The 20,999-nt window shown below is 36.3% G+C and overlaps 1 protein-coding gene across 3 annotated transcripts in view; it reads right to left on the reverse strand.

Annotated features, from left to right (window-relative positions):
• ATF2 (activating transcription factor 2) overlaps window positions 1–20,999 on the reverse strand; it is an 85,552-nt gene that overhangs the window by 20,961 nt on the left and 43,592 nt on the right. For all 3 annotated transcript variants that reach the window (XM_044913333.1, XM_021703359.1, XM_044913334.1), the window contains 3 exons: window positions 13,786–13,964; window positions 12,751–12,865; window positions 10,559–10,645 (listed from right to left, as the gene is read on the reverse strand). In XM_044913333.1, the coding sequence (XP_044769268.1) occupies window positions 10,559–10,645; window positions 12,751–12,865; window positions 13,786–13,964 (381 nt within the window). The remainder of the gene's footprint in view (window positions 1–10,558; window positions 10,646–12,750; window positions 12,866–13,785; window positions 13,965–20,999) is intronic.

The following is a 20,999-nucleotide window of genomic DNA, read 5'->3' on the forward strand; positions in this document are numbered from 1 at the left end:
TCATACTGTTGGAAAAGGCAAGATTTCATTCTTTTTTATGGCTGAATAATATTCCATTGTATATACATACCACTTCTTTATCCATGCATCTATTGATGGGCACTTAGGCTGCTTCCATGATGTGGCTACTGTAACAATAATGCTGCAATAAACACAGGGGTGCACATATCTCTTTGAATTAGGGTTTCTGTATTTTTTGGGTAAATGCCCGGTAGTGAGATTACTGGATCAAAGAGTAGTTCTATTTTTAACTTTTTGAGGAACCTCCATACTGTCTTCCACAGTGACTGCACCAGCTTGTATTCCTGCCAACAGTGCATGAGGTTTCCCTTTTCCCCACATCCTCGCCAACTTGTTTCTTGAGTTTTGGATTTTAGCCCTTCTGACAGGTGTGAGGTGGTATCTCATTGTGGTTTTGAACTGCATTTCCCTGATGAGTGATGTTGAGCATTTTTTCATGTGTCTCTTGGCCATCTGTATGTCTTCTTCAGAGAAATACCTGTTCATGTCTTCTGTCCATTTTTAAATTGGATTATTTGTGCTTTTTGGTGTTGTATAGGTTCTTGATATATTTTGGACGCTCAGCCTTTATCAGATCTGTCATTTGCAAATATTTTCTCCCATTCTGTAGGCTTTTTGTTTTGTTGTTTCCTTTGCTGTGCAAAAGCTTTTAATTTTGATGTAGTTCCAACAGTTTACTTTTGCTTTTGTTTTCTCTCACCTCAGGAGACGTATCTAGAAAGATGTCCTTACAGCCAATATCAGAGAAATTACTGCTTGTGCTCTCTTCTAGGATTTTTATGGACCTCACATTGAGGTCCTTAATCCATTTTGAGTTTATTTTTATGTATGATGAAAGAAACTGGTCCAGTTTTGCCAACATCATTTGTTGAAGAGACTTTTTCCCAATGCATATTCTTGCGTCCTTTGTTGACGATTAATTGACCACATAATTGTGGGTTTATTTCTGGGCTCTCCATTCTGTTCCATTGATCGGTGTATCTATTTTTGTGCCAGTACCATACTTTTTGATTACTACAGCTTTGTAATACAACTTCAAGTCTGGAATTGTGCCACCTTCAGTTTTGTTCTTTTTAAAAACTGCTGTGGGGGCACCTGGGTGGCTCAGTCGTTGAGTGTCTGCCTTCGGTTCAGGTCATGATCCCAGGGTCCTGGGATTGAGCCCCATATCAGGCTCCCTACTCCGCAGGAAGCCTGCTTCTCCCTCTCCCACTCCCGCTGCTTGTGTTCCTGCTCTCACTATCTCTCTGTGTCAATAAATGAATAAAATCTTAAAAAAAAACCAAACTGCTCTGGCAGGAAGCCTGGGTGGCTCAGTCGGGGTCCTGGGATCGACAGGGAGCCTGCTTCTCCCTCTGCCTGCTGCTCCCCCTTGCTTGTGCACTCTCTTTCTCTGACAAATAAATAAAGAGAATATTAAAAAAAAAAACAAAAACAACTGCTTTGGCTATTGGGGTCTTTTGTGGTTCCATACAAATTTTAGGACTGTTTGTTGTAGTTCCATGAAAAATGTTGGTATTTTGACAGGGATTGAATTAAATCTGTAGATTGCTTTGGGTAGTACAGACATTTTAACTATACTGTTCTTCCAATCCATGAGCATGGAATGTCTTTCCGTTTGCGTCATCTTCAATTTATTCAATGCTTTATAGTTTGTTTAGTACAGGTCTTTCACCATTTTGGCTAAATTTATTCCTTGGTATTTTATTATTTTTGGTGTAACTGTAAATGGGATTGTTTTCTTAATTTCTCTTTCTGCTGCTTCATTATTAGTGTATATAAATGCAATGGATTTCTGTACACTGATTTTGTATCCTGTGAACCTACTGAATTCATTCACCAGTTCTAGTCGTTTTTTGGTGGAGTCCGTGAAAGTTTTACTTCCCTACTAATTTGGATGCCTTTTATTCCTTTCTCTTGTCTGACTGCTGGGACTAGGACTTCCAGTACTATGTTGAATAAAACTTGTCTTATTCCTGACCTCAGAGGAAAAGCTCTGTCTTTCACCATTATGATGTTAGGTGTGGATTTTTCATATAAGGGCCGTATTATGTTAAGGTATGTTCCCTCTAAACCTACTTTGTTGAGGGTTTTTATCACAAATCGATGTGGTCCTTTGTCACATGCTTTTTCTGCATCTGTTGAAATGATCATATGGCTTTTATCCTTTCTCTTATTGATGTGATGTATCATGCTGATTGATTTGCAAATATTAAACCACCCTTGCATACCTGGAATAAATCCCATTTGATCATGGTGACTGATTTTTTTAAAATGTATTTTTGCATTTGGTTTGCTAATATTTTGTTGAGGATTTTTATGTTTATGTTCTTCAGAGATACTGGCCTGTAGTTTCTTTGTTTTTTGTTTTTTGTGGTGTCTTTATCTGGTTTTGGTAGCAGTGTGATACTGGCCTCCTAGAATGAATTTGGAAAGTTTGAGAAGAATAGGTTTTAACTCTTCTTTAAATGTTTGGTAGAATTCACCTGTGAAGCTGTCTCATCTTGGACTTTTGTTTGTTGGGAGTTATTTGATTACTGATTCAATTTCATTGCTGGTAATCAGTCTGTTCAAATTTTCTGTTTCTTTCTGATTCATTTTTGGGAAGTTATAGGTTTCTAGGAATTTATCCATTTCTTCTAGGTTGCCCAGTTTGTTGACACATAATTTTTCGTAATATTCTTACAATCCTTTGTATTTCTGTGGTGTCAGTTGTTATTTCTCCTCTTTTGTTCCTGATTTTGTTTGAGTCTCCCCCTCTCCTTTATGGTGAGTCTGGCTACAGATTTATCAATTTTGTTATCTTCTCAAAGAACCAGCTCTTGATTTTGTTCATCTATATTTTTATAGTTTCTATATCATTTATTTCAGCTCTAATCTTTATAATTTACTTTCTTCTGCTGGGTTTCGGTATTGTTTTTTCTTCTTTTTCTAGCTCCTTTAGGTGTAAGGTTAGGTTATTTGAGATTTTTCTTGTTTCTTAATAGGCCAGTATTGCTATAAACTTTCCTCTTAGAACTGCTTTTGCTACTTCCCAAAGATTTTGTACCATTCCATTTTCATTTTGTTTCCATGTACTTTTTTTTACTTCCTCTTTGATTTGTTGGTTGACCCATTCGTTGTTTAGAAACATGTTATATTTGTGCCCTTTTCCGATTTTTTCTTGTGGTTGATTCCTAGTTTCACTGCATTGTGGTTGGAAAAGATGCATGGTAGAACTCTGATCTTTCTGAATTTGAGACTTATTTTGTGGCCTAATATGTGATCTATTCTGTTCCAGTGCACTTGAAAAGAATGTGTATTCTGCTATTTTATGATGGAATATTTTGAATATGTCTATTAAAACATCTGGTCCAATGTATCATTCCAAGCCACTGTTTCCTAATTGATTATTAGTTCAGATGATCTGTCCATCGATGTAAGTGGGGTGTTAAAGTTCCCTACTATCATTGTATTACTATCGATTAGTTCCTTTATATTTGTTATTAACCATTTTATGTATTTGGGTGCTCCTATGTTGGGTGCATAAGTATTTATAATTTTTATGTCTTCTTGTTGAATTTTTCCTTTATTTTTTAAAAATTTTATTTATTTGACAGAGAGAGACACAGCAAGAGAGGGAACACAAGCGGGGGAGTGGGAGAGGGAGAAGCAGGTTTCCCGCGGAGCAGGGAGCCCGATGCGGGGGCTCAATCCCAGGACCCTGGGATCATGACCTGAGCCGAAGGCAGACACTTAACGACTGAGCCACCCAGGCACCCCCAAAATAGACTTTAAAACTATAACAAGAGACATAGACACTATTTAATCATTAAAGGAACAATTCGGGGCACCTGGCTGGCTCAGTCGTTAAGCGTCTGCCTTCGGCTCAGGTCATGATCGCAGGTCCTGGGATCGAGCCCCGCATCGGGCTCCCTGCTTGGTGGGAAGCCTGCTTCTCCCTCTCCCACTCCCCCTGCTTGTGTTCCCTTGCTCGCTGTCTCTCTGTCAAATAAATAAATAAAATCTTTTAAAAAAAAAAGTCTATTTTGTCTGATGTAAGTATTGCTACCCCAGCTTTCTTTTCACATCCATTTGCATGATAAATGTTTCTGCATCCCCTCTCTTTCAATCTGCATATGTCTTTAGGTCTGAAGTGAGTCTCTTGTAGGCAGCATACAGATTGGTCTTGTTTTTTTTATCCATTCTGTCACAATATTTCCTTTGATTGGAGCATTTAGTCCATTTACATTCAGAGGATTAACTGATAGATATGTATTTACTGGCATTCTGTCATTTGTTTTTGTAGATCTTCTGTTTCTTTCTTCCCTTGCTCTCTTCTCTCACCATAAGTTGGCTTTCTTTAGTGATATATTTGGACTTCTCTCTTTTTTTGCATATCTATTACTGGTTTTTGATTTGTGGTTATCATTATGTTTGTATATAACATCTTCTGAACCACATGTCATTTTAGCAAACACTATTTAGCAGGTCATTAAGAGATTATGATGACATAGGTCAAATAAATCCTTAGGAGAGATGAAGAATCAAACGGGGAGGATGCTTAAGTATTTTATAAGATTTGAAAACAACAACAAAGCAAAATCCAACTCAAGCATGAAAGAAATTTTAAGTTTTACTAGGGGTGTAGCAGACTGGCAAACAGAAAAATTATTATTATTTTTTTTTTTTTAAAGATTTTATTTATTTATTTGAGAGAGAGAGAATGAGAGAGAGAGAACACATGAGAGGGGATAGGGTCAGAGGAAGAAGCAGACTCCCTGCCGAGCAGGGAGCCCGACGCGGGACTCGATCCCGGGACTCCAGGATCATGACCTGAGCCGAAGGCAGTCGCCTAACCGACTGAGCCACCCAGGCGCCCAGAAAAATTATTTAATGTGTAACATGAATCTAAGGGAGCTAGGAATCACTCATTTGGAGAGCACGGATTTGGAGTCCTATCACTGATGGAGAAGGGTCAAGTCCTGTGATCGTTTATCTGGTCATTATAAAACCTATACACATTGGGATATGAGCCCAGTCTCAACTTTCTTTAGTTGGGATGATATAATTATTTCCTCATTTGCTAAGTCTTTTTTAGCCCCCTGGAGTTTAATAAGGTAAATTAATGACACTGACATTTTAATTCAGATTTAGAAAAAATCTGTAGCTATTTGGTATTTTATTGTCCTAGAAGTAATTAGATTAACTTCCCACAGAGTAACAGGTTACCCTTGAATTTCAATTTAAAATATTTAAGAGATCAATTTAGTCTGTGACTTCAGTTGGAAGAGCAAAGACATTCTAATCCTCTAATACTAGACTATTTAAGAAAACAAGCCCCACTGTAAGTTTAATCAAACTTTAAAGTTATTAAAGTACTTAGGGAAGTTTGTTAGCTAATTGAGGGTCCTATATAGAAAACAGGATATGTTAAGTTTAAAATTAAGTTTAGCATGTTTAAAATTATATTTGAAGACCTTTAAAAACAATCATTATATAACTGATTTGTAAACTGGCCTTGAGAATTCAAGGAAGAACTAAGTTTTTGAATTGGCAACTTTAAAAAAATCTAATATTTTGTTAAAAAATAGTCCCTGAATAATGGTTTTTATGCACAAGTTATCATCAAGGGATCCAAAAACCAGAAAACAAAAAACAAACATCACTGATATGATATAATCCTAACTGTTGAAAAACATAAGTAATGGCCTTAAAAAGGTAAAAAGACTTTTGATGATCACCAGAACCATTTGCAAGAAAAATCTCAAGATTTAAGACCGTATCTGCTGAATTTCTTAGTACCCGAGAAATGTTTGTTAAATAAATAAACAATCGAAAGAAATAATTGTTAAATGAGGGTGGGGCAAAATACATGAAGATGAGTCAAACTACAAAAACCAAACTATTTTCAGGTTATTTCCTAATGGTGGTAGATTGGTTTTGTACTTATAACAATATATAAGTATAGTTGATGATGACATGCAAGGACTGAAAATTCTTAAAGAGATAGTCAACAATGTTCATTTTATGTTATTAAGATAGGGAAAACAGACTAGTAATATTTGATAAAAATATAAATCCAGGGGCACCTGGGTGGCTCGGTCGGTTAAGCATCTGCCTTATGCTCAGTCATGATCCCAGGGTCCTGGGATCAAGCCCCGTGTCAGGCTCCCTGCTCAGCAGGGGGCCTGCTTCTCCCTCTCCTTCTGCCTGCTGCTCTCCCGGCTTGTGCTCTGTCAAATATTAAAAAAAAAAAGGGGGGGGGGCCTGGGTGGCTCATTCTGTTAAGCGTCTGCCTTTGGCTCAGGTCATGATCCCAGGGACCTGGGATCGAGCCCCGCATTGGGCACCCTGCTCAGCGGAAAGCCTGCTTTTCCCTCTCCCACTCCCCCCTGCTTGTGTTCCCTCTCTTGCTGTGTCTCTCTGTCAAATAAATAAAATCTTAAAAAAAAAAAATATATATATATATATATATATGAAGCCAATGGTGAAATGTGAAATAATTTCTGTACTATAACAACCAAAAAAACCCAATTAATCAGAATTCCCTTAGCATTCCAGGCAATTGATATTTTGTTACCAGTTCATGTTACCTGGATAGAATGGCAATGTCTATTTTCACAAATGAGCCCAATAGGTAAGATATATTAGAAGATGGAAACAAAAGACAATCAAGTACACCAAAGGTGGTAAGTTCCCAAATCACAATGTAATTAAAATAGAAACCAATAAGATAAAAAGAAAGCCTCCAGATATTTGGAAATTATACAGTATACTTCTAAATAATCCAAACCTCAAAGAAAAAATCACAAAGGAAATTAGAAGATACATGATAATGAAAATATAGCATATAAAAATTTGTGAACAGAAAGAAATTTATAGCTTTAAATGCCTATATGAGAAAGGTAAAAAGATTTAATCAATAATCTAAGCTTCCACTTTAAGCCTAAAAAACACAGGCAAATTAAACCCAATTAACTAGGAGATAGGAGTATTAGAGATAAAAGCAGCAATCAATGATAGTACAAGTATACCATTTAGAAAAATAAAGGCAGGCTACAGACTAAGAGAAAATATTTGTAAAATATATGTAACAAAAATTTTCTATTTATTATCTAAACAATTCCTATAACATAATAAGAATCAACCCAATTTAAAAAATCAGTAGAAGATATCACAAAAAGTGTCTGGCAAAATCAGAAATGCAATTAAACCATGAGATAGTGCTACAAACTCTTAGAAATGTCTATAATGAAAATGACAGACAAAACCAAATGTTGGCAAAAATGTGGGAACAACTGGAATTCCCATACTCTGCTTGTGAGGATGCAAACCTCTGGCAAAGGGTCTGGCAGTTTCTTACAAAGTTAAATGTATAACTACCCTCTTACTCAGCAATTCTACTCTTCAGTAGATAGACCAAATGAAAATAAACACCCACAAAAACAGTTATACAAAAACGTGCATAGGATCTTTGTTCACAAAGCTCAACGCTGAAAACCATTCAAGTGTCCACCAACAAGAGAATGGATAAAGAAACTGTGGTATATTAGCACAATGGAATATTACTCACAATAAAAAGAAGCAAATTATGATATATTCAACAACATGCATAAATCTCACAGACATAAGGTTGGCTGGACGCAAGAATATAAATTGATTCCATCTGTATGAAATTCTAGAACTAATTGCTGGTGACAAAGATCAGAACAACTGGGAAGGTATACTGATTGGGGAGGGAAACAAACTTTCTGAGTAGATGTTAATGTTGTATACCATGAGAGCGGTGTGGGTTACATTAATGCACTTATATCAAAGTTAAGATTGGTTCATTTCAATGTATATAAATTTTACATTAAGAAGAGTCTATTAAAAAATAATTGAATTGGGCAGGGAATGGTCTGAGGGACAGATAAAACAAGAATGGCAGTTATACTGCTAATAATTGAAGCTGGTGATGGGTACATGGGGGTTCATTATACTGTAACTGTTTACTTTGTATATGTTTGAGATTTTCCATAATGAAAAGTTAGAAAGAAGAAAAAGGAAACAGACTAATTTCTGAGTCTTTTTATTTAATTAAAACAGGACAATCTTATTTACTACCCCAATTAAAATAGGCAATCACCTAAATATGGTTATTTTACATTAGCTAAATTCTAATAAATTTAATTGTTTTCCATACATAAATTTATTAAAGTTATAGCTTTGATTTTTTTCTAATATACAAGCATACAAAACACTTTTATTATTGTTAATTTCCTGGTGACCTAAAAGAAAAAGTTATTCAAGGAAGTATTAAATTTAATAGTTTCTACAAATATGGCCTACTCTTCTTATAGCCAAAAGTATTTCTTTAATTCAAAAGGAACAAATCACACTGGGGAGGGTATGTGCTATGGTGAGCGCTATGAATTGTGTAAGACTGATGAATCACAGACCCGTACCCCTGAAACAAATAATACATTATATGTTAATAAAGAAAAAAAAGGAACAAATCATATTTAATTTGTTAGGGAAAAAAGTCCAGTGAATATGGAAAAGTATTTTTAGATGCAGTGTACAACTAATTGAATTTTTTACTAGTATAGTATGTTTAAAGTAGGAAGTGTAAAAAACATTCCCAACGAAACTTTTTTGCTATCAAGTGAAGAGGATTCATCTTAATATTTCCAAAGCTTTGAGCTAAACATGTTGTTATGCAAAAAAAATTCCCTCTTGGGTTTTCAAAAGTTCTCTCCCCACAATCAATAACCAGCTAATTTTTATACTCAACCACTGTTCATTCAGATGATGTGTTAAGTTTTATTGTTAAAGTCATCACATGCCAATTTCAGATTATTTGCTATAATGAAGAATAAAGGTAAAAAAGTTAAAGCTTTGCAATATATAATGGTTTTTACACATACAAATTTATATTGTTAGTATAGTGCCTAGCACAGAACTTGAATAACAGCTGTTTAATAACTATCTATTGATTTTCTAAGGATGCAGTCATCAACTGATGTTAAGAAGCCCTGAAGTGTGTTAGGCTATAGAAGGGAGAATTACATGGATTAAGGACCAAAAAAAAAAAAAAAAAGCAGCAGTTTTAGGTTTTTTACCAAGGAATTTAGCACGTTTATGGAATCTGAGCTAAGAGAAACTCTAGAAATCAAAGTTCACCTTTTCATTTTACAGATAAGGAAACTGAGTTTCCTCAAAGTTAAAGTGGCTTGATTAAGGGTAGTGAATAACAGAGTTAGGATTAAAATTAAAACACATGCCTGCTGACTCCTAATCTATAGCTCATCCCTTAAACAACACTAATTTCTTAGTGTCAAAACACAACTCAAATACAGTTTTTCTTTATATATTATGTGTAACATTTGCTCACTTGTATATGATTTCAGAATTCTTGTTAACACTGGTCTACTAATTTGTGTCACTGTTTATAAAACCATCTATACTGCCTTCAGATGATTACATCTAGTTTCAGCTGTAATATTCCTAGCCACCACCAGGAGGAGATTTTGTTTCAAAAGCTACAGCCAAAAACCAGACAAACCAATGACAAGAACTAGAACTTTACTCCCAAATCCATCCATTTATTTTATTTTATTTTATTTTTTATTCTTTTTTTTATTATTATGTTAATCACCATACATTACATTAGTTTTTGATGTAGTGTTCCATGATTCATTGTTTGCGTGTAACACCCAGTGCTCCATGCAGTACGTGCCCTCTTTAATACCCATCACCAGGCTAACCCACCCTCCCACCCCCCTCCCCTCTAGAACCCTCAGTTTGTTTTTCAGAGTCCATCGTCTCTCATGGTTCGTCTCCCCCTCTGATTTCCCCCCCTTCATTCTTCGCCTCCTGCTTTTTTTTTTTTTTTAACATATGAAGTATTATTTGTTTCAGAGGTACAGATCTGTGATTCAACAGTCTTGCACAATTCACAGCACTCACCATAGCACATTACCCTCCCCAATGTCTATCACCCAGCCACCCGATCCCTCCCACCCCCCCCACCACTCCAGCAACCCTCAGTTTGTTTCCTGAGATTAAGAATTCCTCATATCAGGGCGCCTGGGTGGCTCAGTTGGTTAAGCGACTGCCTTCGGCTCAGGTCATGATCCTGGAGTCCCAGGATCGAGTCCCGCATCAGGCTCCCTGCTCGGCAGGGAGTCTGCTTCTCCCTCTCCCACTCCCCCTGCTTGTGTTCCCTTTCTCGCTGTATCTCTCTCTGTCAAATAAATAAAAATCTTTAAAAAAAAAAAAAAAAAAAAGAATTCCTCATATCAGTGAGGTCATATGATACATGTCTTTCTCTGATTGACTTATTTTGCTCAGCATAATACCCTCCAGCCAGTTCCATCCATGTCTTATTTTAAAGTATCACTAACAAGTCACTATGCTAATGGAAACTTCTCCAAATTTTCTGGTTCTTCTATAGTGTGATACATTCCAAAATTTTACAAAATGTGGTATTGTATATTTGAAGCAGGCTTTAATGGAAAAACTAATTCAAAACAGGCTCAAGAAATGTGCAGAACAATTAAATCTTGCTTACCATTTTTGCTTCTGACTGTACTGGCTGAGGGGAGGAAGGACCTGGAATTCCTGGAACACTAGGCACCATGGTGACTGGTCGAACAAGCTATGCAAAATATATTGAAAAATAATTGCTAGAGAATATATTCAAAACGATTGTGCTATATCTGCACAATGGCTAAAAAATTTGAGAGTTCTGAACCAGAAAACTGTAAATCCCTATTGATCTTCTGTCCTGATTTATCCTTTAAAACTTGTCAATTTCTGAGACACTTGCTTCTCTAATCTTTAATTTTCACCTTTTTTTTTAATGGTTTCTTCTTATATAGGACTCATAATATTCAAAGTAATTGATCAAAATTTCCCAAAGATCTGTCACACTGCCATTTTGGATGTGAAAGGAAAAAATGTCAAAACTTGTGACAATCAGGCATACAAGTAAATTCACAATGAATTTACTCTTCTAAAAACATATATATATACGCAATTTCTAAAATATATAAAGGTTCATTGATATACTAATATACTAAATGATGACAAAGAAAGAACCTAGTTACCCCTAATAATTTCTCTAAAAACAATAATCTGGAACAGATTTTTTCATTTTCTAAAACACCTAATATTAACACTGAGTAATTAGTTATTATATAGCTAAAGTATCTCTCTTCTTTCATTTCAGTATTTTTCATCACATTTACATTTAACAGGATAACCATATAATCTCAAATACAAAGGCAAGAATGTTTCCCCCTTCAAAAATATCCTAGAAAAGAGGAAGCAGTCACCTAATATCTGAGTCCTTATAAAGTCACTCAATGCATTTTTAACAGCAAAGTTCTGCCTGAAGATGATACATTATCTTATAATTATTCCAATCAATGCTAATTTTCAATACTTAGGTTACTTGGAAGAATGTGTTAATAAAAAAGTAAATATTTCACATTAATTTTAATAATTTTCCTGGGGTTCTAATCTCATCAAAGTATTGGAAGTTATTGTACACAGACTTTTAAAAATAATTTTTAAGGGGTGCCTGGGTGGCTCAGTTGGCTAAGCGACTGCCTTCGGCTCAAGTCATGATCCTGGAGTCCCGGGATCGAGTCCTACATCGGGCTCCCTGCTCAGCAGGGAGGCTGCTTTTCCCTCTGACCCTCCCCCCTCTCACGCTCTCTCTCAAATAATAATAAAATCTTTAAAAAAAATAATTTTTAAGAGCTATGCAATAAATGATTATATTGTACAGATCAGAAATACCTATCTATAAGGTAAAAAAAGAAACTTTTTATTATATGAATGAGTATTAGGGCTTGGGTGAGATTTCTAGGAAGATACAGACTCCGAAAGTGTTATGTTGAAATTACTCAGGTGAAAATAAAAATAACATGTTCTGGAAAATTGTGCTAGATGTTTTAAAAAATGATCCTAATGATGAAAACCTGAACACTAAGACACATTTGAAGAGTTTGAATAAAATTGTTTTATGAAAAATGAGAAAAGTAAGAAAGTATTATTTCTAACTTATTCAAAAGAACGTGCTTTTAAATATTCACTGAATTATTAATTATTATAAGTAGATATTTAACTTGTTCGTGACTTCCAAAATTTATATATTTAACATGCTCCTCAAGAAACTTCTCTTTTGGATCTTATATCCTGATTTATCTTTCAAAATGGTCAATTTCTCAGAGACATTTGCATTAGCAAAGTGAAGGACTATCTACTGGTTTAGAGTGTTTAGATTTTCACATGCCTGGGCCAGCAAAGGAATGCTGTAAACCCAACCAGACCATACAAGTTCACAAGAGTGTTCTTATGGACAATTCCTACAATAATCGAAATATGGAGTTACCGGACATGTGTTCTAGTATAAATATCTCCCTAAAGAACGGAAATTTGTGTTAATATTTGAATTCTACAAATCTAGTCAAATTGAAATGGATTAAATAAGGATTAAATTTCTTAATATGAACAATACAAGGAAAACAAAATTTGGGGAGGATGGAAAAACATTTTCTAACCAATTATGTTTGTCTTTAATAAAGAGATGAGTGAATACTACTATAAAGATGAGTAAATACTACTAACCACTAATAAATTTTTTGTTGGATTCAGTTTCATAAACCAGTCAAGCAGCCCTAGGTGTATTTTCTGATTACAAAGATCAGTTTTGCTATGAAGAAAAGATTTAAAGAGTCTGAATCTCAAACTTACTGGGACTGCAGCTGGAACATGCACATTAGAACTCGTAATTGATGCAGGAATAGCAACAGGCATGGTCTGTCCATTAGGAAGATGCAACAGAAGAGGAAATGGGCCTGGTACAGGACTAAGAAAAACAGAGGAAGGAAAGTTAAAGATAAGAAATCTTTATTAGTCATCTCTAAAAATACAAGCGTATTTTTACTCCTATTATCATATCATTTTAAAATACATTTCCTAGCCACTGCAAAGCAAATTGCAAAATTTTACTATCTTTAATTGTATCTTAAATGCATAATGTATAAAGCAGTGTGGAAAAACAAGAGAGGAAAAAATAGGAAAAGTTATGGTTTTACTTGGGACAATCTCCAATGTTAAATGAGAAAAATTTTTATCAGAAGCTCCTGAGGGGCACCTGACTGGCTCAGTTTATGCAGCATGCGACTCTTGATCATGGGGTTATGAGTATGAGCCCCACCCTGTGTGGAGAAATTCCTTAAAAATAAAATCTTAAGAAAAAGAAAAGCTTGAGAGAGATGTGTAAGAACTGAAAGATATGTCATCTGATGGAGTAATTTTACGTATTTTGTGTGCAACAGCATGAAAATAAGAAACCACCTTAAATTAACATCCAATGTTGATTTGTTTTTAAAATTAAATTTTAGTTGGGGTGCCTGGGTGGCTCAGTTGGTTAAGCGTGTGACTCTTAGATTTTGGTTCAGGTCATGATCTCAGGGTTGTGAGATCGAGCCTCATGTCAGGCGTCATGCTGAGTGTGGAGCCCACTTAAGATTCTCTCTTCTCTCCTTCTGCCCCCCCAATTAAATTTTAGATATTTATTTTCTAATCTATAATATAAAGAAAAAAAACAGCACAAGTCTTTTCAAAGCATGCAGAATATGATACACACATACACAAACACACACACACACACACACACACAGACAACTAAGGCCACATTTGAATAATTAAATGCCTGAAGAAAAATTCTGACAAGAAAAACCTAATTCATAAATAGGTCAACGACTGGCCCAAATCATCACTTACACAATTGGCCTGTTAGAGGATGGTGCCTGGGTGATTACAGTACTTGAGGTTGGTGAAGGTACCGCTTGCTGAATAATTACACTTGAGTCAGAACTTGTAAGCAGCACATTGGGAACTTGTAATGATGCTGGACGAACAATAGCTGATGTGGGCTGTGCTGTTTGTGCCAATGGTACCTCCTTTTTAATAATGAGACAGAGAAAGGGTGGGATTTAAAAACTGAAGTCTATCCATGTACCTTAGAGTGAAGAGAATGTTAATACACTTCTAAAAGCATCCACAGAATAATATCCTCCCACAAAGTAAATTTATGTCTAAAGTTATTTAGAAGAAAATTCTGGAAGTAGCTATAAAGTTTCAAATGCACTGTTCATATTTTAATTTAAAAACATCTGAGTGGTTTTTTGTTGTTGTTGTTGTTGTTGTTTTCAGTACAACTTATTTTCCTATCAATCCAGAAATAGGCTGGGCAACTTGGCTATGATTCCACGAGAACTTCTGTAAAAAGTAAAAATATAATCCATTCTCATTGAATTGTAGAGCTTAAAATTTAGGAGAGATTGCCTAGTCCTACTCCATCATTATACTGTAAAAAGAGGAAACAGGTCCAGAGAGACTGGGTTTATGGTTGACACAAATTCAGTAATAGAAATGGTTAAAAAAAATTTTAACACAATACAAATGTTTACTAATCTCAGACAGCTACCACCCCCCACTACCAATAATTTCTCAATGTCAAAAGGCCAAGTAATACTGATTAATATCCTGAATGTAAAATAATTATTAGAGTGAAATCTTTCCAAATTAAAGGAAAACAGAATCTGCGAGTTAGCCAGCACCTTAAACATGGTGTTTTCCCCAGTTTTACAGATTAGGAAGAGATTAAGGGCTTTACCTAGAACTTCTTAACCAGTTAGAGTAAAAACTGAGCCTACTATGTTCTTTGAATTGATCTCTATGCTGCTTATTATCAAAATGTTATTAAGCTACCTAGGAAGAAAGATCAACTAGTACTATTGGAACTTTACTTATTCAACAAGTTTGGGAATTTATAGCACACCCTCAAGGGCTACTGAGAAGAGACTATGGGTAAAACAAGAAAATTTCAGATAGTTACAGAGTAATAGTACAACATAATAAATCATGAAAGATTAACTGAGGGAAGGCTGGAGTTGGCTACTTCAGAAAGCAAGTGAGACAAGGTGAGCTTCTTTGCAAAAATGGTGCTGAATGAACTGATACTGGAAAGATAACAAGGGGAGAATTCTATCGAGGGAGAGGGAAGAATACTGGGAGTAATGTCTTTGAGGTATGAAAAAACTTAGAATAATTGAACATATTAGAGTGGCATGAGGTGAAGGCTGAATGGGTAGACAAGCTCAGATCAATGAGGCCTTATGAAAGGAGTATTTGTTCTCTTTTTTTTAAGATTTATTTATTTGAGACAGAGAAAGAGTGTGTGGAGCCTAATGTGGGGCTCGATCCCAGAACCCTGAGATCATGACAGGAGCCAAAACCAAGAGACACCCAAGAGACTTCACCATCCAGGCGCACTGAGGAGTATTAGTTATCTTAAAAGTAATGGCAAACCACTGAAGGATTTTAAGCAGAAAAGTGATTATAATGTATTAAAAACAAAGCCATCTATAGAAAATTAGAGATGGAAACAGAAAGTCCAGTTAGAAGATAACTGTTAATAATCCACGTAAAAGAAGATGATGGCTTGGAGTAAAGTGGTGACACTGAAGACTGAAGAAGATAAATTAAGGATATTTCAGGAGGTATGTCTGATAAGATTTGCTGTTGCTTTGGTGTGAAGAAAAAGAAGGGGGGTGCCTGGGTGGCTCAGTCGGTTGAGCATTTGACTTTGGCTTAGGTGATCAAACAGATCAAGCCCTGCATCAGGCTCCCTGCTCAGCGGGGAGTCTGCTTGTTCCTCTCCCTCTGCCCCCCCACCCTGTGCTCTCTAAGAAATAAATAAAACCTTTTAAAAAAAGAAAGAAAAAGAAGGAATTAAGGATTCTTGGCTTGAGCAACTAGATGGGATGGAGAGAAAATTTACTAAGATAGGGGAGGGTTCCTGTCGGGGAGGAGCAAGATGGGGGAGGAGCAAGATTTTGGAGGAGTAGGAGACCCAAATTTCTTCTGGTCCCAGGAATTCAGCTAGATAATTATCAAACCATTCTGAACACCTATAAACTCAACAGGAGATCGAAGAAAAGAATAGCAACAACTCTCTGAACAGAAAAACAACCACTTTCTGGAAGGTAGGACTTGCGGAGAAGTGAATCCAAGGCAATATTTGGAAGATAGACCGTGGGGGGAGGGAGCCTCCGTCTGCTGGCTACCCCCAAGTGATAGAGCAGTGGAGCACAAATCAGAACTTTTAGAAGTCTGCTCCTCTGAGGGATGTTGCTCCAGTGGCTAAGTGGGGGGTGGAACCCTCACTGGGACAGTGTGGTCTCAGGACCCACGGAGTCACAGAAAGACCAGGGATGCCTGAGTGCAGCAGAGCTCCCAGGGATCGGAGCAGGGAAGCTGGCTGCAGAGACGGAGCCGAGGCATGGGCTCTCAGCTCTACTGAAAGCTTTCAGGGAACAAAAGCTACCGACAGCAAACCCCAGCAGATTACTTAGTGTGGCCCCCAGCAAGGACGGTGCAATTCTGCCTCCGGCAAAGACATTTGAGAATCAGTGCAACAGGCCCCTCCCCCCGAAGATCAGCAAGAACATCCAGCCAAGACCAAGTTTACTGATCAATGAGAATGGCAAAACCCCAGCGCTAGGGGAACAGAGCACATAGAATTCACGGCTTTTTTCCCATGATGCTTTAGTCTTTCAAAGTTAATTTTTAAAATTCTCTTTATTTTTTTCTTTTTCTATTTTTTTAGTTGAATTTTCTTTTTTCCTTTTCAACCAACATCTTATCAATTCGTTTCTTAAAATCTTTTTTAATTTTTCAGTTTTACAGTCATATTCTATCTCTTCATTGTATTTAACCTTGTTTTCTGTATATATTTTTTTCTTTCTTTAAAATTTTGGGGTAGTTTCTTCTAACAGACCAAAATATACCCTAAATCTAGTGTATGATGTTGTTTTAGTCTCCCACCTGATCACCTTCTTTTCTTTCATTGTTTTTCATTCTTTTTTCAAACAACTTATCAATCCTTTTAAAACCTTTTTAAATTTTCATCTTTACAGTCATATTCCATTCCTTCATCGTATCTACCCTTATTTTTGTATATATATAAGCTTTTCCTTCTTTAAAATTTTGGGAGGCAGTTTCTTTGAACAGACCAAAATATGCCCAAAATCTAGTGTGTGGCTCTGATCTATTCACCAGCCTGATCATATTCTTTTTTTTTTTCCCTTTTTCTTTCCCTTTCTCCCCCCCCCCAGTTTCAGGTCTCTTCTGATTTGTTTAGTGTATATTTTTCTGGGGTTGTTGTTACCCTGTTAGCATTTTGTTCTCTCATTCATCTATTCTCCTCTAGACAAAATGACAAGACAGAAAAACTCACCTCAAAAAAAAGAACAAGAGGCAATACCAACTGCCAGGGACCTAATCAATACAGACATTAGTAAGATGTCAGAACCAGAGTTCAATATGACGATTATAAAGATACGAGCTGGGCTTGAAAAAAGCATCGAATATACCAGAAAATCCCTTTCGGGAGAAATAAAATAACTAAAACCTAACCAAGTTGAAATCAAAAAGGCTATTAATGAGGTGCAATAAAAAATGGAGGCTCTAACTGCTAGGATAAATGAAGCAGAAGAGAGAATTAGTGATACAGAAGACCAAATCATGAAGAATAAAGAAGCTGAGAAAAAGAGAGATAGACAACTACTGGATCACAAGGGCAGAATTCAAGAGATAAGTGATACCATAAGACGAAACAACATCAGAATAATTGGGATCCCAGAAGAAAGAGAGAGAGGGACAGAAGGTATACTGGAGAAAATTGTAGCAGAGAATTTCCCTAATTTGGGGAAGGAAACAGGCATCAAAATCCAGGAGGCACAGAGAGCCCCCTCTCAAAATTAATAAAAATAGGTCAATACCCCAACATCTAATAGTAAAACTCACAAGTCTCAGAGACAAAGAGAAAATCCTGAAAGCAGCTCGGGACAAGAGGTCTGTAACCTACAATGGTAGAAACATTAGATTGGCAGCAGACCTATTCACAAAGACCTGGCAGGCCAGAAAGGACTGGCATGATATATTCAGAGCACTAAATGAGAAAAACATGCAGCCAAGAATACTATACTCCAGCTAGGCGGTCATTGAAAATAGAAGGGGAGATAAAAAGCTTCCAGGACAAACAAAAACTAAAAGAATTTGTGAACACCAAACCAGCCCTACAAGAGATATTGAAAGGGGTCCTCTAAGCAAAGAAAGAGCCTAAAAGTAACATAGACCAGAAAGGAACAGAGAGAATATATAGTAACAGTCACCTTACAGGCAATACAATGACACTAAATTCATATCTTTCCATAGTTACTCTGAATGTAAATGGGCTAAATACCTCAATCAAAAGTCAAAGGGTATCAGATTGGATAAAAAAACAAGACCCATCGATATGTTGTCTGTAAGAGACTCATTTTAGACCCAAAGACACTTCCAGATTGAAATTACCATGCTAATGGACATCAAAAGAAAGCTGGGGTGGCAATCCTTATATCAGACAAATTAGATTTTAAACCAAAGACTATAATAAGAGATGAGGAAGGACACCACATCATACTTAAAGGGTCTATCCAAAAAGAAGATCTAACAATTTTAAATATCTATGCCCCTAACATGGGAGCAGCCAATTATATAAGCTAATTAATAACAAAATCAAAGAAACACATCAACAGTAATACAATAATAGTAGGGGACTTTAACACACCCCTCACTGAAATGGACAGATCTAAGCAAAAGATCAACAAGGAACTAAAGACCTTAAATGACACACTGGACCAGATGTACTTCATAGATATACTCAGAACATTCCATCCCAAAGCAACAGAATACACACTCTTCTCTAGTGCCCATGGAACACTCTCCAGAATAGATCACATCCTGGGTCACAAATCAGGTCTCAATCAGTACCAAAAGACTGGGATCATTCCCTGCATATTTTCAGACCACAATGCTTTGAAACTAGAACTCAATCACAAGAGGAAAGTCGGAAAGAACTCAAATACATGGAGGCTAAAGAGCATCCTACTAAAGAATGAATGGGTCAACCAGGAAATTAAAGAAGAATTTAAAAAATTCATGGAAACAAATGAAAATGAAAACACAACTGTTCAAAATCTTTAGGATGCAGCAAAGGTGGTTCTAAGAGGAAAGTATATAGCAATACAAGCCTTTCTCAAGAAATAAGAAAGGTCTCAAATACACACCCTAACCCTACACGTAAAGGAGCTGGAGAAAGAACAGCAAATAAAGCCTAAGCCCAGCAGGAGAAGAGAATTAATAAAGATCAGAACAGAAATTAATGAAATAGAAACCAAAAGAACAGTAGAACAGATCAACGAAACTAGGAGCTGGTTCCTTGAAAGAATAAGATTGATAAACCCCTGGCCAGACTTATCAAAAAGAAAAGAGAAATGACCCAAATAAATAAAATCATGAATGAAAGAGGAGAGATCACAACCAACCCCAAAGAAATATAAACAATAATAAAAACATATTATGAGCAACCATATGCCAACAAGTTAGATAACCTGGAAGAAAAGGATGCATTCCTAGAGATGTATAAACTACCAAAACTGAACCAGGGAGAAACAGAAAACCTGAACAGACCCATAACCACTAAGGAAATTGAAGCAGTAATCAAAAATTTCCCAACAAACAAGAGCCCAGGGCCAGATGGCTTCCCAGGGGAACTCTACCAAACATTTAAACAAGAATTAATACCTATTCTTCTGAAACTGTTCCAGAAAATAGAAATGGAAACTTCCAAACTCATTTTATGAGGCCAGCATTACCTTGATCCCAAAACCAGACAAAGACCCCATCACAAAAAAGAGAATCACAGACCAATATCCCTGATGAACACGGATGGAAAAATTCTCACCAAAACACTAGCCAATACGATACAACCGTACATTAAAAGGATTATTCACCAGGACCAAGTAGGATTTATTCCTGGGCTGCAAGGTTGGTTCAACATCTGCAAATCAATGTGATACAATAAATTAATAACAGAAAGAACAAGAACCATATGATCCTCTCAATAAATGCAGAAAAAGCATCTGTTTGACAAAGTACAGTATCCTTTCTTGATTAAAACTCTTCAAAGTGTAAGGACAGAGGGTACATACCTCAAATATCATAAAAGCCATCTATGAAAAACCCACAGCGAATATCATTCTCAATGGGGAAAAACTGAAAGCTTTCCCCCTAAGGTCAGGAACACAACAGGGATGTCCACTATCACCACTGCTGTTCAGCATAGTACTAGAAGTCCTAGCCTCAGCAATCAGACAACAAAAAGAAATAAAAGGCATCCAAATTGACAATGAAGAAGTCAAACTCTCACTCTTTGCAGATGATATGATACTTTATGTGGAAAACCCAAAAGACTCCACCCCAAAACTGCTAGAACTCATACAGGAATTCAGTAAAGTGGCAGGATATAAAATCAATGCACAGAAATCAGTGGCATTTCTATACACCAACAACAAGACAGAAGAAAGAGAAATTAAGGAGTCGATCCCATTTACAATTGCACCCAAACCATAAGATACCTAGGAATGAATCTAACCAAAGAGGCAAAGGATCTGTACTCAGAAAACTATAGAATACTCATGAAAGAAATTGAGGAAGACACAAAGAAATGGAAAAACGTTCCATGCTCATGGATTGGAAGAACAAATATTGTGAAGATGTCAATGCTACCCAGAGCAATCTACACATTTAATGCAATCCCTATCAAAATACCATCAACTTCTTTCAAAGAAATGGAATAAATAATCCTAAAATTTGTACGGAACCAGAAAAGACCCTGAATAAGCCAGAGGAATGTTGAAAAAGAAAACCAAAGCTGGTGGCATCACAATTCCGGACTTCAAGCTCTATTACAAAGCTGTCATCATCAAGACACCATGGTACTGGCACAAAAGCAGACACATAGGTCAATGGATCAGAATAGAGAGCCCAGAAATGGACCCTCAACTCTAGGGTCAACTAATCTTCGACAAAGCAGGAAAGAACGTCCA

Source organism: Neomonachus schauinslandi, chromosome 3, assembly GCF_002201575.2.
Source record: "Neomonachus schauinslandi chromosome 3, ASM220157v2, whole genome shotgun sequence".
In the NCBI taxonomy this organism is placed as follows: domain Eukaryota; kingdom Metazoa; phylum Chordata; class Mammalia; order Carnivora; family Phocidae; genus Neomonachus; species Neomonachus schauinslandi.